Below are 17152 nucleotides of genomic sequence, written 5' to 3'. Positions count from 1 at the left end.
CGACCCATAAGTGCCGCCAAAGCCTCGCCAGACTGGGTCAAAAGGGGAGCAAATTTGACAAATTTCATGTTTTTGGGCTAAATTCGCATAAAAAGCTACAAAATCGGGTTAAAAATTCTTTTCAAGCAGTTTAATGGAATGCTCTATGGCTAAAATGATTTTTAGGTACCGAAATTTTTCATAATTTTCGTTTTTTGGGGGGTGGTGCGTGAGGGGAGTAGTAATGAATTCAGCAAATATGGTTTTGTGATGCATCAAAATATATGTTTTTTGACCGTATTGTCCTCTAATGTGAAAAATATTGCCATAATTGAATTCTACGGTCCAAAAAACATACATTTTGATATATCACAAGGCCATATTTTCTGAATTTATTACTACTCCCCTCGCGCCCCACCCCCCAAAAAACGAAAATTTTGAAAAATTTCGGTGCCTAAAAATCATTTTAGCCATAGAGCATTCCATTAAACTGCTTGAAAAGAATTTTTAACCCGATTTTGTAGCTTTTTATGCGAATTTAGCCCAAAAACATGAAATTTGTCAAATTTGCTCCCCTTTTGACCCAGTCTGGCGAGGCTTTGGCGGCACTTATGGGTCGGCAGACCGATATATTCGGATTCAGCGCGAAAAATTCTATAATTAGGCACCAATTTCAGCCATCAGTTTTCTCAGCTGAAAGTTCAGAAAAATTTTGAACTTTCGAGCTTTCACTGAGCTTTAAAGCAGCAGCTGCGGATCGGCAGACCAAGTGTTTTCAAAATAGGGGTATATATACTAACTTTTGAGACCATCCCCAGCTTTCAGTTATTTCGGCCCAATCGCAGTGGTATAGCTCTTGCACTAGTAGGTATGGGTATTAGGTATAAGTAACCCTCCCCCCCCCCCAAAAAAAGAGCGATTTGAGTTTCTAAACCGCCTTGAGCCATTTTCACCTCACAATTCGATAACACTTCGAATTACTTGCTAGCAATTTTATGAGTAGTGGATAGCAAAAATTATACGATGGCTCTTTCAAACCATTATACAAATTCCATTTGGGCAAAACTCTTGCTGGATTTACGATCAACAAATTGAAATACTTCGATTAGGTACCCAAATTTTAGGCTTCATTTTGATCAGATTGTCTTACTTTACTAGCTTTTTTGATCTGTAAAATTAATAATTTTGAAATTTTAAAAACAATATTCACTCGACCATTTTAGAATCTATGAGTAGCTACATAATACCTACTTAATTTGCAACATAGAAAATATTTTTCGATATTTCTCACTTTTAAACAAATTTTCAGCATTTTTGGAGTAATATGTGATTTTTTCACGATAATTAATACGAATTTAAAAAATTCCTTCTATCAACTGGTCATTGATAATCTGGACACAAATCAAAATTTGGAAATTTGAGGAAAATAATGGCAAATGAGCTATACAAAATCAAAGTTTTCAAGATATTCTTATTTGGCAAGAATTTTTTTTCCCCAGGGTGTTTATAATTGCCAGATTATTATGCTCGCGAAGAGAGAGTTTCAAGTTTGGTAGGTACATATTTGGTAAAAATCCTCCGACATTTTTTTCGCGATTCAATCTACTTAATACCTTTGTAAAATAAAAAAAAGGGGTAGGTGTTTAAAAAATACGAAAAATGATCTATTTTGTTGACATAAAAAGAAAAACAAAACTAAACGAAAATCGCTTAGTTAGACTCGAGAAGAAACAACACAGATTTCGCTAACTTAAGATTAACTTAATACGTATTCAACGTTAAATAAAAAAATGAATCACTAAAACTAAAATCACATGAATTAAGCATCAATCTCTGAAATAGAATTTCTCAACTTTTCGCAATCCGTCCTAATCTACATTCTTGTTCTTATATACCTTTCTTTTTTTACTGTAATCTGTATTTAATGGATCTCTATTGAACAGAAACCTGGTTTTTTCGCCTTTTTTCCCGTTAGCAGCTGGATCGAATGATGGACCCACATGACCATCGAATAAGAAAATTTTACTGGCCATGTTATCGTCCATAGCATTTGAACTGCCAAGCTTGCGACCAGGAAGCAATAAAGTATTGCTCATATCTCCTGAGTCTGGTGCGAGAGGTTGGGAAACGGAGAATTGTGGTGCATTCCTCCATTTCGAACCTTTCATTGGTGGAGCCTCTTCTAAACTTTTGAAATTCGGAATGTAATCATGGCCGACATCATGTTCAGGTTCGAAATTCAGACTTCTCGACACATTCACATGGTCTGATTTCAAATTATCTTCAAAAGAATCAACAAAAGCGTAGTTATCCAAATTCGTAGATACTTCAGTACTTTTTTTTTCGTTGACTTCATCAAACTCTATAGGAATAAGAGCTCTTTCTACACTTATTTCTTCGAATATGGTTTTTTCCAATTTTTCGCTCAACGATTGGATATCACTTTGAGTAATTTCGAGCCGCTGACACAACTGCAAAGTAGTGGAAATTTTGCTTACGATGGTCTTTTGGGCTTCGTAGCTCCCTGTAAGATCTTCAATGTTGGAGGCTGCTGATCTGAATGTCTCAGATTTGTTGGAGGAAGACAATATCGTGAGTATTGATTTGCACAAAGATTCATCAACAACATATCCTCCTTCAGTGCCAATATCGTTCAGTGTCATATTGTCCATGATTTCTGAGACCTCGAACATTGACAGGTGATTAGCACTATCAGCAGCTGAAGCTTGTTGAGCAACATCAACATTCATTAAAGGAGCTCCATTGACGATGTAGGTCTATTCAGAAAAAAAGTGACATTGTAAAACAATAGTATCGGAATTAAGGAAATTTTATTTTCAAGGAGACGGATAGGTAAGCATTTGACATTTCAAATGATACCTTATTAGGATGGATACTTACAGAAAAAATGCACATAAATCCGGCAACAAGACTCGTACCCATTTTGAAGAAATTCATTACACAGTCGATAATCGAGCAGAAAGTCATTGATAAGTTGGAGAGCACATTATTTGTTTATATAGACATAAAATATTTCACACGCGTAGCCAGCGGCGCGGCATGCTTATCAACAAAAAAAAACCAATTAGGCCAAAAAACGATCAATACTTGAGTAAATCAATTTAAATATTCTTTTGTTTATCTTTTGATGGTAACATGTGAAGCAGTCGGCGCTGTCATTATTGTGACATTCAGTATGTAATGTGATAACCATACTATTAGTAATTACAACCGAATTTTTTCAATTTGTTTTCATTTGCTTTTTATTCTTTTTTTTTGATTATCACTCGAATGTTTTGTTGTCATTCAAATTTTATGGTCTGATACATGCGGGTGAATGTTTACTGAAAACCATTACATTTATTGCAGTTTCTATTGCGATTAATGTGTTCGTTTCAAGAATTATAATTTGCTTTGAAATGCACTTTGAATTGTGACAAATGATCATCAGAAGCATACGCCCCCCTCCCCAGTTTTTAATAGGTTTAATTAAGTATTCTATTAAGCAAGTAGAGGTATTTAGAGAAAATGAATTTCCCTTTTGATCAAAGAATCAGAAAATTAGTGCGATGCATTATTGGTAACATTTTTCTATGCACTGAAGTTTCAACGAATTCGAGATAGATCAAAAGAGCATGTCTTAAAACCCCTATAACCAAAATTTAAAATGCCAAAGTTCATTTTTGGATTTTTGGAAAAATTGTCAAAATTAAAATACCTCGTTTTAAAAAGAATGATTTTTAAAATTTTTATAAAATATAATTTTTTACTGAACAAAGTGAACCAGCAAAAGAATTATTAAGTAATTGTAGGTCATTCTGGAGCCTCCAGAAATTTTTCAATCTTCTCCAGGAACTTCGGATTATTATGGGAAGGCAAAAAATGAACTCTGAGCATCTACCCCAGTTGGGTGAAAATCTGCCCTTACACGACATAAAAACATGGGCAGGAATTCCTGGCCCATTAATCAGCGTGTATTTGGTTTTTCTGTCCCTAGGCGTAAAAATTTGCCATTTCTGTTAGTTCATGAAAAATATTTTTACTCAGTCCGGGATCGATCTCAGGTCTCTGGATCAGAGAGCGAGAACTCTCATACCCTAATTATCTGGGCAGATGATATCAAGAGACTAAGGGCCGAATTTATAATCGTTTCTCACCCAAGTAATTAGTATCAAGTATTACTAATTCAAGTATCAAGTATTACTTCAATTTTACCCAGGTCAAAATAATTATAAATGAACTTCAATTCGCTAGTACTCACTAAATTCCTATTCATAGTCAATCCAAGTACTGAGTATTACTTACCCAAGTGAAAATATGCTAGTAAGTACTAGTACAGGATTTCGGCTGCTAAGTTCTTCTGTATCAGGTAACCAAAAATTTTCAAAATGTGTTTTGAACTAAATACATTATCAGAGCTGGTGTCGCTGATCAAGAAAACGTTGGAAATTTGAAGAAAAATTGAATTTTACAGCATCAAAAATAGGAAATTTTATAATACTATACAGCCTCTTTCTCTTTGGTAAGTAAATACTCAATACTTACGTAGGAATCAAGAATTGACTATGAATTCAGATTATGTTGTTGTAACCCATTGATAGCGCTAAAACGTGATTTTTTTCATTGTAATTTGAGCAATGACTATTACTTATTACTTACTTGAGAATTAGAAACGTTTATAAATTTGGCCCTTAATATTTATATACTAAGCTAAAACACACGTAAAATACAACATTTACACGCGTTTTTCAGCGAGTATGCGAATAAATACACTAAGAAACATTCTTGCAGCATCTTTTGTTGCTGGTTTCTTTCTATGTGCAGAAATACGTCACTTAATTTAAAAGCGTGGCGGCCTTACGTGACAAAAATATGCTACAAAATATTCTTGCAGCGTGTTTTCCAGCAGAAATTTTTTTCTGCAGTGCAGAAAATGTAACAACCTGAAAAGTTGCTTCAAATTACACCTATGAATTGGCGTTTACGCCAATTAAACTGCTCTTTAAGGCGTTTTTATTGGCAGAAGGGCAGATTTTCACCCAACTGCGACAACTCTCTTCACTCGATAAAAAGAAAAGTTAGCCCTTACTGTAGATGCATACATCCCACTGAGACAGCAGAGCATATATTGACAGAATGCATCAGATTTGCAGACAGTAGACCTGTACCTCTGAACCCCAGTGACAGGTCACATTTGAGTTGTATGAGAGAAGCAGTCAAACAGTTATGTAGGGAAGAACAAAAGTAGGCTCTTGAAGGTCGTGTCATAAGGTAAAAAACCCTCCAAGGCTGGGCCTTTACACGGATCAAGAGGGTAGAAGAGCCCAGCCACATCGTACTTCCTGAAGGCGACAAAGTTCCAGTCAGGTAAGTATGGGCGCAAGGAAATAAGTTAAGTTTGTTTTGAGTTGAGTAATTATTTTAGAAACCTCAGCATAAAAGATAATTGTACTCGTGTATTCCTAAATATGTTCCTCAGTGGCATAGTAGGTAGTAGAGCTGAAAACAGTTACGCTACCCGCTTACCAGTATCTGGTTAAAATACCAGCTAAACCCGCTAGTGGTTGTATCTGGTTGATTCGGATATAGATAGTAGCATATAGCAAGTACAACCCAAATGTTTTCGCACTTGGTCTGCGCACGCACCCCAAAATTTGATAATGCGTAAGTGGGAGGAGTTACGCTTTGACACCTGTCGTTTGTATGTGTGATTGAGGTTTGACATGATTGATGACAATGATGATGTCATGCTGGTACACCAGCTACGCATTCAATGTGCTACTAGTTATATCCTGAACTGGTGCGAAATTTTTTCAATTCGCTACCCGCTACTACCGAGTAGCGAGAATTTACAATACAGATACGATAGTTACCCGCCATCAGCGAGTACTGTTTTCAGCTCTAGTAGGTAGAGCCGCGGACCTCCGTTCACAAGGTACCTGGTTCAAACCCAGCTACAGAGGCAAGCTTGAGCGTGTAATTAAAAATCTTATGAGCAATTATCAACGTTACAAGCCAAGTACTGGGGGACTACCGGTTATTAGCCGAGCTAACAGATCATGCACGCCATCTGTTAGCAGAATCAAAAAGCTTAAACTGGTTCGAGCGTCTATAGAGGTCAACACTGAGAAGCCCAGGGTCTCTAAACTACCTGGCTAGCTCCAATGTGCTTGTGTAGATGTCACTAGTACGTGATACCACCTCGAGCAAACGACTCCATGATGATGATTCCTAAATATACTTGCCCCACCCACAGGATGTTGGGACTTGGGTTCCCCTAAAAAAAAAAAACATCTACAACTCTAGTTGGTATACTTATTGGACACTTTCTAGACTGTTTTAGTTAATTTCTTCGAAATTCCAGGAAAGACAGTTCAATAAAGTGAATTTTTGACAAAGTAGTGAATTTCAGAAAAAGTGAGAAAAAAAAATCAAACCTTTCAAAGAAGTTACATAACTAGAGGGTTTTACCTCAATATGACCTTTTTGGCTTCTTCAGAGCGATTTAAAATTTCTGGAGAAAATTGAAAAATGGCTGGAAGCTCCAGAACAGCTCAAACCTAGTTCAGAAATTCATGTTCGGGAATTATTGAATTGATGAAATTATTGTTCACATTGGTTCACTTTGCTTTAAAAAATACAAATATTTTCAGAATTGATTAAATTTTTAGGTTTTCAAAATTTTCAAAAATTCACCAAAAATCCAAAAATGAATTTTAGGATCTGAAAGTTTGAGTGCGAGGGTTCTACAATATCTAGGGCATTCTCTTTCAATCTAACATGATTTTCAATTATTTAAAAGTATTTCATGATGAGATTAATGAAAAAGCAAATTTTAAATACGTTGTAGGTATATTCAGAATTGTAAAAATCAGAGAAACAAATGAAAAATTAGCAAAGGCCCCTTTTCCATTTAACCCATCAATCTTTTTCATTTCCTGTGACGAATCTTGAAAAAAATCTTGGATCTTGACAAAAAAAGATAAGAAAATTTACTGCAGGATTTTTCCACTTTCAGGTTGCGTTACTTGAGAAGTAATTTGGTTCCTCTACCCTTACTTTGAATTTGAAAGTCATTTAGAAAAAATTTTGGATCACGAGTTGCCCCTGAAGGGATGATAAAAGTCTTCAAAGGGAGAGTATTCTCGAAAAAATAGTGGTTTTTTCGCTCTAACCTCTACCCAACCTGTTTTGAAAAGAATATCCTAGTTCTAAATGATAGTATTTCAAATTATAGGTACTTATAAGTCTAATTGGGTCATTTCCATCAAAATCCAAGACTACTTTAAGAGTTCTACTGAGCGGTCGGAACTTTGCAAATCACTTTGTTTTTTTTTTTTTTTTTTTGGTAGAGCTGTGTTTTGAACATTTTTTCTACTCCAATATTTCGCGCGAATTATGCAAAAACACTAAAAAATGTCATTTCCAAAACTGGGAAAACATAATATTGGAATACAGTTGCGCCAAATTTTCGATCATTGTTGCCAATTACAAAAAATCGAAAAGATTTGTCAATCGTGATCAAAAAATTGATCAACAGCTGCATTTCGAAATATTTCTCCAAATTCAGAAATATTAATCTTTCAAACATGATTTTTTTTTTTAAATTCATCATCTTTGAGAACTTATAAATGTTCCCTCCGAGAGCACTTCCAAAACTAAATTTTTCTTTGAGTGACTTTCAACTCAAAACGAAGGTCTTCGCTGAATTTGGTAAAAATTCACCGACATTTGTTTCCGCGATTCAATCGTATACCTTTGAAAAAAAAGTAGTAGGTGGTCAAAGAATTCGAAAAATGATCTATTTTGTTTAAAAAGAAAAACAAAATTGAATAAAAAAGGTTAAGTTGGACTCGAGAAGAAACAACGCAGATTTCGCTAAAATTAACTTAATACTACATATTCGATGTTGAATAAAAAACAGAATTACTAAAACTAAAATCACATGAATTAAGCATCAATCTCCAGAATAGAGGTTCTCAACTTTTCGCAGCCTATTTCTAAACCTAACGCAAATCTTGTACATACTTCTTCTTAAATTCTTTTTTTCTCTCAAGTTTTGTGGGCACATTGCTGTAAGCTGCAAATGGATCTCTATTAAACAGAAACCTGGTTTTTTGGCTTTTTGTTTCCATAGCAGCGGGATTGAATGATGGGCCCACATGACCATTGAATAAGAAAATTTTACTGGCCATGTTATCGTCCATAGCATTTGAACTGCCTAGCTTGCGATTAGGAAGCAATAAAGTATTACTCGTATCTTCTGAGTCCGGTGCGAGAGGTTTGGAAAAAAAGTATTGTGCTGCATTCCTCGATTTCGAACCTTTTCTTCCTGGAGACTGCTGTGCACTTCGGAAAATCGGAACGGAATCATCGTGTTCATCTTCGTCGTATGCAGATTCGTCGTTCCCGTATTCAGGTTCATCGATCAGGCTTCTCGAGACATTCACATGGTCTGATTTCAAATTATCTTCTTCATGCAAATTCGTCGATACATCAGTACTTTTTTTTTCGTTGACTTCATCAGACTCTATAGGTTGAGCTTTCTCTGCACGTATTTCTTCGAATATGGTATTATCCAATATTTCGTTCAACGATTGGATATCACTTTCAGTAATTTCGAGCTGCTGACACAACTGCAGAGCAGTGGAAATTTTGTTTACGATGGTCTTTTGAGCTTCGTAGCTCCCAGTATGGTCTTCAATGTTGGAGGCTGCTGATCTGAATGTCTCAGTTTTGTTGGAAGAAGACAATTTCGTGAGTATTGATTTGCACAGAGTTTCATCAACTACATATCCTCCTTCAGTGCCAATATCGTTCAGAGTCATATTGTCCATGATTTCTGAGACCTTGAACATTGACAGATGATCAGCACTGCCAGTAGCTGGAGTTTGTTGGGAGACATCAACGTTCATTAATGGAGCTCCATTGACGATGTAGATCTATTGAGCAAAAAGTGACATTGTAAAACAATAGTATCGGAAATAAGGAAATTTGATTTTCAAGGAGACGGACAGGTAAGCATTTGGCATTTCAAATGATACCTTAGGATGGATACTTACAGAAAAAATGCACATAAATCCGGCAACAAGACTCGTACTCATTTTGAAGAAATTCATTACACGATCGATAATCGAGCAGAAAATCATTGATAAGTTGGAGAGCAGATTATTTGTTTATATAGACATAAAATATTTCACACGCGTAGCCAGCGGCGCGGCATATCAAAAAAAAAAAAAAGAAAGAAAAAGGGCAAATTAGGCGGAAAAACGCGTCAATATTTGAGTAAATCAATTTGAATATTCTTTTGTTTATCTTTTGATGGTAACATGTGAAGCAGTTGGCGCTGTCATTATTGTGACATTCAATACTTAATGTGATAACCATTGTTATTACATACAACCGAATTTTATCCATTTGTTTTCATTTAATTTTTTTTTTTTTGATAATCACTCGAATGTTTTGTTGTCATTCAAATTTTATAGTCTGATTACATGCGGATGACTGTTTGCTGAAAACTATTAAGTATGTTTATTGCATTTTCACATCGTGATTAATGTGTTCGTTTGATTTCCACTGCGTGTTTTCATATTGCTCAATACATCGCTTGAAGACCTTTCTTTTGAACCATTCGCAGATTAGTTGAATTTTGTGTCACCGAAGTTGTGAATTTTTTCTCCAAAATTATTGGTTAAGAAATCAACATTTTATTAGGATTTTTTAGTGAATTTCATTGGTTGTGAAAATACATGTTTTTGCCTGGTCTGTGGCCATTTCTGATGTGATTTCGACCTGAAATCAACCTTTTTTCTCAACTTTTATTCGTTTCATTCTCTTCTTCAATTTCGAGTTAGGTGAAATATTAGATCAAAAATTATAATTTGCTTTGAAATGCATGTTAAAATTGTGACAAATCATCATCAGGACCATACCCTCCCCCCCTTCGGTTCCTAAAAGATTTAATTATTCTATTAAGCAAGTAGGGGTATTTAAAGAAAATGAATTTCCCAATAACTCCTTTTGATTAGAAACATATCCACACAAAACATCAGAAAAGTAGTGTGATGCATTGTTGGTAACATTTTTTGATGCATTAGATTAAAAAATATTTTCAATTTTTTAGAGATTTTGTTAAGTTCTATCGGTTTTTACGGAATACATAAGGATGGATTTAAAACAAAAAATTACAAACCAGTATTTTAATGTTTACAAAACTGGTGCAGCCGGTGCACAGTTTTGTAAACATTTTCGACTTTGAAAAAAATGACTCAAACTGTCCAGAGGCCCACATAAAGATCAATTGCATCCCCCTGCCGATCCTCCGGGACAGCTTTTGTCTTATAGGGGGAGTCCTAAGGAACATTTCTAGCCCTTGTCCTCAAAAAAATTCATGGCCTCAATCACAAAATGGCGGCCATTTCGATTGACTAGTCAGCCGAAATCGCAGATTTTGCGTTCCAACATAGGACTTGCACGACATTTTACAAACCTTACAAAAGTAGATCTAAAGAGCAGGCAAAAATTTATCATCTGACAAAATTTCAAGTGCTGAAGTGCCTTTTTCGAATTTTGGCAAATTTTTGAAAATCAAATTTACTGCCTATAAAAGATCTTTACCTCCTACCTCCAGAAGCCCTAACAAAAAATTCCTGATTCAATCAGACTCGCTCACTGCTCTTTTATCGATTCAAAACAAATTTTCAGAATATCAACTTGTCCATAAGATCCATCAAATCATTTATAAACTTCAGACTATTATGATAAAATTATTAAATTTATGTTTGTTCCAAGTCATGTAGGCATCGAAGGAAATCAGGCAGTAGATGAGTCTGCTACAACATCTGTTACCACCTCTAAAATTTTCTCTGTAACCCATGATGACGTTATTAAATATTCTAAAAACCATCCAAAACTCCAACTAGCAAAACCTATGGAACTGAAAAACAGATCACAAACTGTTTACCCACAAAAAATCAATCCTCCCCTGCAAGCACCTTCATCACCTAAATCGATCAGAAGAAATTATAATCACCCGCTCAGAATTGGTCACACCAAATTAACCCATAACCATTTGTACACTAAAGCACCTAAAGCCACCTGTCAATTCTGTAACTCTGAAATAATCTTCACTCAACACCTTCTATTTTATTGCCCCTCCCTCAAAACAAAACGCCAATCCTTAAACATTTCAGACCTTAACCCTACAATTCCTGACAACATTAAACAGATGGAAAACATTCTTAAATTCATCAAAGAAATCAATCTTTCGAACCAAATCTAACTAACCCCTCTAAGCTGGGCGTAAAAATCCTGGAAATTATACAAGCCCAGTATAAAAAAATGTAAAAAAAAATAGGCCAAAAATGAGGGGAAAAAATCAAAATCTTACCGAATTGACCTAGAAAGCTGAAATTTGGAATATATCCCATTTTCGAAATCCCAAATCGATTGGAAACTGTTTCAAACCGTTTTGAGCAGTTCTGGAGCTTCCAGCAGATTTTTGAAACTCGAAATTCCCACAAAATTTTCTTAAAATGGAGTTGGAAAGACGAAGTTTGCTCCGCAAACTAGTTTCAATACGCTACGAAGTCGACTGCAGGTGGATTTCTAGTCGTTTTGGAGTCTCCAGTGACTTTTTGAAAATTACTGGAGCCTCCAGTAGATTTATGAAACTTGTGAAAATTTCATAAAATGGAGATGAAAAGTGGAAATTTACTCTGCTCTCTAATTTTAGCACTCTCTGAAGACGACTTCAAGTGAGTTCAAGTCATTTTGGGGCCTCAAGTGAATTTTTGAAAATTCCTGGAGTCTCCAACAGATTTTTGAAACTTGAAAGAAATTTCAACAAAATTTCATCAAATGGAGTTGGGAAGCTGAAATTTACTCTGCATAGTACCAGTGAAAAAGAAAACAGCTTTTGGGCTAGAATTTTATTGGATGATTTACGCCAGTTTTTCTTCGATCTTGAACAAAATGTATGTACACAAAAAAAGTAACTGGGTTTATATAAGTACTTACCTCGACGAAAAGTGACATTGAGCACTTTTTGGTCCCATTCCTAGCAGAATTTTACATATTCACGAGGGGACGTTTCGAACTAGCACTCTCCGATTTGTGTAAAATTATGTTAGATCGAAAAAGAACGTCATAATAAAACCCCCGTACCCAAAATTTCATGTCCTTAAATTCATTTATGAAAATTTTTGAAATCCAAAAAATTGATTCGAGGGTGATTTTTGATATTTTTTTGAGAAATAAAGCAAACTGAATCAGTACGAATAATTTCATCAATTCAATTACAACTGAATTTTTTCCATTTGGTTTCATTTAATTTATTTAATTTTTTTTTTTTTTTTTGTGATTATCACTCGAATGTTTTGTTGTCATTCAAATTTTATGGTTGATTACACGCGGGTGATTGTTTACTAAAAACCATTATGTTTATTGCATTTCCCAATCGTGATTAATGTGTTTGTTTGATTTCCACTGTATGTTTTCATAATAAATTGTTCAATACATCGCTTGAAGGTCTTTCTTTTGAACTATTCACAGATTGGTTGAATTTTCTGTCATCTTGATTGAATTTTTTGTCATTCGAAGTTGTGAATTTTTTCTTAAAAATTATTGTTCAAGAAATTAAAATTTTATTATTTAAAAAAAAAAAATTGGTAATATGTAATTCACAACTGGATTTTAATTTTTTGAATGATTGAATCCATGGTTTACTGTTATACAAGCTGTTACTTTTTTTTGTGTACATACCATTTGTTCAAGATCGAAGAAAAAGTGACGATTTTTTTTCACTTTATCCAATTTCTTTAGTGTTAATGAATCAAATTCAGGTTTCCCTTAGGATGGATTGATATCAAATAAAAATTGCGTTCTTTTGGCTTTCTTTTTCCCAGAGGCAGAATTGGACCTGAACGAAGAGCCCAAGTGGCCATCAAATAAGAAGATTTTACTGGTCATATCGTCGTCAATAATGGGTTTAGATGGCCCCTTACCAATCTCATTGTCCATTGAAATCTTACTAATATTTACCGGTTTAGATGCATTATTGGGGTTGCTAGCATCGGGGTACTTTTTCCCTTTTTACGCCTTGACTATATTTGGGTAGGCTCTTCATCAGAATTTTCGGATTCTGGATTATAATCTTCAAATTTGGTGAGTTCATCTACTCGTAGGTGAGTTCATATGTTCTGATTCCGAATCACCTTCAAACGGGTGATTTTCTGGCAACTCGATATTATTAGCATCGTTGTCTAAATTTGCTGGGCAATTAGAATTTCCACTTGTGTTTTAATTCAAAGTAGAATCATCGGGAAGATCTTCAATTTCGGCCATGACTGATCTAAAGGCCTCGGATCCTTCGGAAGTGGTCAACGATTTGTACAGAGATCGATAACAAAATCTTTTTTTCTTCACACGTTGCTTAGAATTTTTGACATGTGGACCACCGATGAAAAAATTCCAGTATCTGCAGTTGAAGTTTGCACGACAATGTTTGTCAATGGAGCTTCATCAACGATATAAATCTATTAGTTCAGTGGCAAAATGTATATTTTGGGCGATAAACGGCAAATTATGATAAAGCTTTGAAATTTGGTATGATGAACAAGGACACCAACAGAAAATTTTTAAGCCCGGGAGGCAATCGCCAAGTCCCATAGGAGGGGAATGGGGGTGATTTGGGGGATGGTTCAAACCCCCATTTTTCCAAATGGGGCTAACGGGTCGATATTGATGTCATTTCCATATGATTGAACCCCGCTGAGTTCGAAAATACCATTACTTTCAAAATCTGAGGAAGAGGCATGCCTCAAATTTGAGATTTTCTGAGTGAAGTTTTTGCATTTTTCTCAAAAATACCCCAAAATTACAGTTTTTCAACCCTAGACGAAACGCTGACCTTCCATCGACATTTTTATGGTCATTTTCGGATTCTACAGGTCAATTACAATGCGAATCGACCATCAATACTTTCGCATACCTCTACCGTGGGTGTACAGAGGTGTCTAAAGGGGTTAAAAATTGTTTTTTTTTCGGCATTTTCTCGCAAAAATCGGGGTTTTTGAACTGTGCACCGGATACAATTAGCGGGAGAAGATTCTAATGTCGATTTTCGAATACTACAAACCAAATGCCATCGAATAAGACTCGGAGGCACTTTTTACACCCCTCCTGGGAGGTAGTAGAGGGGGTCAAATTTGACCCTTATCTTGCTTATGTTGAATCGATTTTAGAAATGTAATCAACGTAAGTGTACATTTCCTTACTACCGAGGTAATGATGTTTGTATCAATGTTTTTTGTACCGTCGAACCCAAATTTGCATCCATCATTTTTTCGATTCCAGGGGGAGGGGGTGAGACCATATAGGGGAGTAGGTCCATTTTTCACAAAAAATCGACATGTATATCGAAATGTAGGTTTTCAAGGACGCTGATTTCAGAAATGCTATCAGTTTTTCATTTTGGTTGAACCTAAGGGGATGATACTGCATTCAAGGGGTGGGGGATGAAATTTTTCAGAAAAAATCGACATGTATATCGAAATGTAAGTTTTCAAGGATGCTGATTTCAGAAATGCTATCGATTTTTCATTTGGGTTTAAGCCAAGGGGATGATACTGCATTAGAGAAAAGAAAGCTTGTGCTACTCATACAATTTTTGACAAAATGAGAATTGCTTTTTCACTTCATTGGTCGAGTTATAAAAATATTTTTCCAACTTTTTCCTCGGTTAGCTTTCTCAACCTCATTCTCACATTATTCTTATGAGAGGTCTAAGCGTACATTTACATGGAGATAGTGTCTTTGGATAATGAAAAAATGAGATACGAAAGGCTTGTTAAATTATCATGATTATGGAATAGTAAAATCATACTCAAGATGCACAAATTTTTTACGCTACAATTTTCATTCTAAAAAATCTTTATCTGGTAACTAGCCACGCTCACGTAAATACCACGAATAATCAGAAATATTTTAACAAAATTATGTCGAATTATTTATTCAGACTCCCACTTCTCTGAGCCGGAACACAAAACGTAATTGAAAGAAAAAGATTGATGTACATGACGATTTTTTGTAAAAAATTTCATCCCCCACCTCTCGAATGCTGTATCACATCTTTGGGATCGACCAAAATGAAAAACTGATAGCATTTCTGAAATCAGCATCCTTGAAAACTTACATTTCGATATACATGTCGATTTTTTCTGAAAAATTTCATCCCCCACCCCTTGAATGCAGTATCATCCCCTTAGGTTCAACCAAAATGAAAAACTGATAGCATTTCTGAAATCAGCGTCCTTGAAAACCTACATTTCGATATACATGTCGATTTTTTGTGAAAAATGGACCTACTCCCCTATATGGTCTCACCCCCTCCCCCTGGAATCGAAAAAATGATGGGTGCAAATTTGGGTTCGACGGTACAAAAAACATTGATACAAACATCATTACCTCGGTAGTAAGGAAATGTACACGTACGTTGATTACATTTCTAAAATCGATTCAACATAAGCAAGATAAGGGTCAAATTTGACCCCCTCTACTACCTCCCAGGAGGGGTGTAAAAAGTGCCTCCGAGTCTTATTCGATGGCATTTGGTTTGTAGTATTCGAAAATCGACATTAGAATCTTCTCCCGCTAATTGTATCCGGTGCACAGTTCAAAAACCCCGATTTTTGCGAGAAAATGCCGAAAAAAAAACAATTTTTAACCCCTTTAGACACCTCTGTACACCCACGGTAGAGGTATGCGAAAGTATTGATGGTCGATTCGCATTGTAATTGACCTGTAGAATCCGAAAATGACCATAAAAATGTCGATGGAAGGTCAGCGTTTCGTCTAGGGTTGAAAAACTGTAATTTTGGGGTATTTTTGAGAAAAATGCAAAAACTTCACTCAGAAAATCTCAAATTTGAGGCATGCCTCTTCCTCAGATTTTGAAAGTAATGGTATTTTCGAACTCAGCGGGGTTCAATCATATGGATATGACACCAATATCGACCCGTTAGCCCCATTTGGAAAAATGGGGGTTTGAACCCTCCCCCAAATCACCCCCATTCCCCTCTTATGGGACTTGGAGATTGCCTCCCGGGCTTAAAAATTTTCTGTTGGTGTCCTTGTTCATCATACCAAATTTCAAAGCTTTATCATAATTTGCCGCTTACTTACAGTTTGCCACTGAACTATATTGGGAAAATTATATTTGCAATTTTAGACTTGATTTTTTTTACGATTGTATTTCAAGATGGTATCTTAGATTCGTAGCCTCGTAGGTACTGTGAGTTTTCAATTACATATTTTATTTTTTTAAATTATTTTTTGAAAAATCAATATTGATGGTTGCAAACAATTTTTCAACAACATTGAAGATTTCTATTGCTTGAGTGACAAAGTTCTCCATTCCAATTTCATTGTAAGCTGAATGGAATAACAACACAAAAATGACAATTTTTTTCACCACCTCAACTGAAGGAACTCAAAATTAACCTTGGAGTAGAATAAGATGTCCAAAGGAAAAAAGGAAAAAGATGCGTTGCTGCAGTAATTCCTGGTATTTGTACATTTGTCCCCTCCCCTCACACAAAAAAATTCAAAAAGCTTTACCACATTCGGCAAAGACCTTCACTTTAAATTGAAACTTATTTAGAAAAAATGCCAGATTCCCAGTTGCTCCTAAAGGTGAGATAGGTTCTTCAAAGTGAGAGTAAGTATTCTCGAACAAATGGTAGTTTTTTAGCATTAAACTTTACCCAACCTGTTTGTAAAATTATTTCCCAGTTCTAAATGATAGTATTTGAAATTATACGCATGGGCCAGGCCTAGTTAAGTCATTTTCATCAAAAACCAAGACCACTTTCAAGGGTTCTACTCGTCTACTGAGCTTGGAAATTTGCAAATCACTTTTTTTGGGTGCAGATTCGTGTTTGGTAAATTTTTTCTTCTCCAATATTTCGCGTGAATTATGCAAAAACACCAAAAGACACCATTTCCAAAGTTGGTAAAACATATTGGAATACAGTAGCGTCAATTTTTCGATCATTAGGTATTTCCAATTTCAAAAAACCGAAAAAATTTGTCAATCGAGAACCAAAACACTGGCCTACAGCTGCATTTCGAAATATTTCCCCAAATTCAGAAATGGTATAATCTTTCAAACAAG

The 17152-nt window shown here is 35.3% G+C and overlaps 2 protein-coding genes across 3 annotated transcripts in view; both read right to left on the bottom strand.

Moving 5' to 3' along the window:
* The window catches only part of Eip63E (cyclin dependent kinase Eip63E), a 375533-nt gene that overhangs the window by 67610 nt on the left and 290771 nt on the right, over positions 1-17152 (bottom strand). The window lies entirely within an intron of this gene.
* LOC135839793 (uncharacterized) lies at positions 6687-13701 on the bottom strand. The gene is made up of 2 exons (XM_065355998.1): positions 9042-13701; positions 6687-8921 (listed from the first exon to the last, which is right to left on the bottom strand). Exons 1-2 carry the CDS (start codon positions 9126-9128, stop codon positions 7986-7988), a joined length of 1023 nt encoding a protein of 340 aa, XP_065212070.1. The 5' UTR covers positions 9129-13701; the 3' UTR covers positions 6687-7985.

Source organism: Planococcus citri, chromosome 3 (assembly GCF_950023065.1).
Source record: "Planococcus citri chromosome 3, ihPlaCitr1.1, whole genome shotgun sequence".
NCBI classification, from domain to species: Eukaryota; Metazoa; Arthropoda; class Insecta; order Hemiptera; family Pseudococcidae; genus Planococcus; species Planococcus citri.
The sequence above is the reverse complement of the archived record's forward strand: the minus strand, read 5'-3'. Positions and strand labels throughout refer to the sequence as shown.

Bases quoted from the DNA above. Each gene is read 5' to 3' on its own strand.
- LOC135839793 (XM_065355998.1), bottom strand. From the start codon at position 9,128: ATGATTTTCTGCTCGATTATCGATCGTGTAATGAATTTCTTCAAAATG. The intron at 8,922-9,041 runs GTAAGTATCCAT...TTTGCTCAATAG, and splicing joins GATTTATGTGCATTTTTTCT to ATCTACATCGTCAATGGAGC.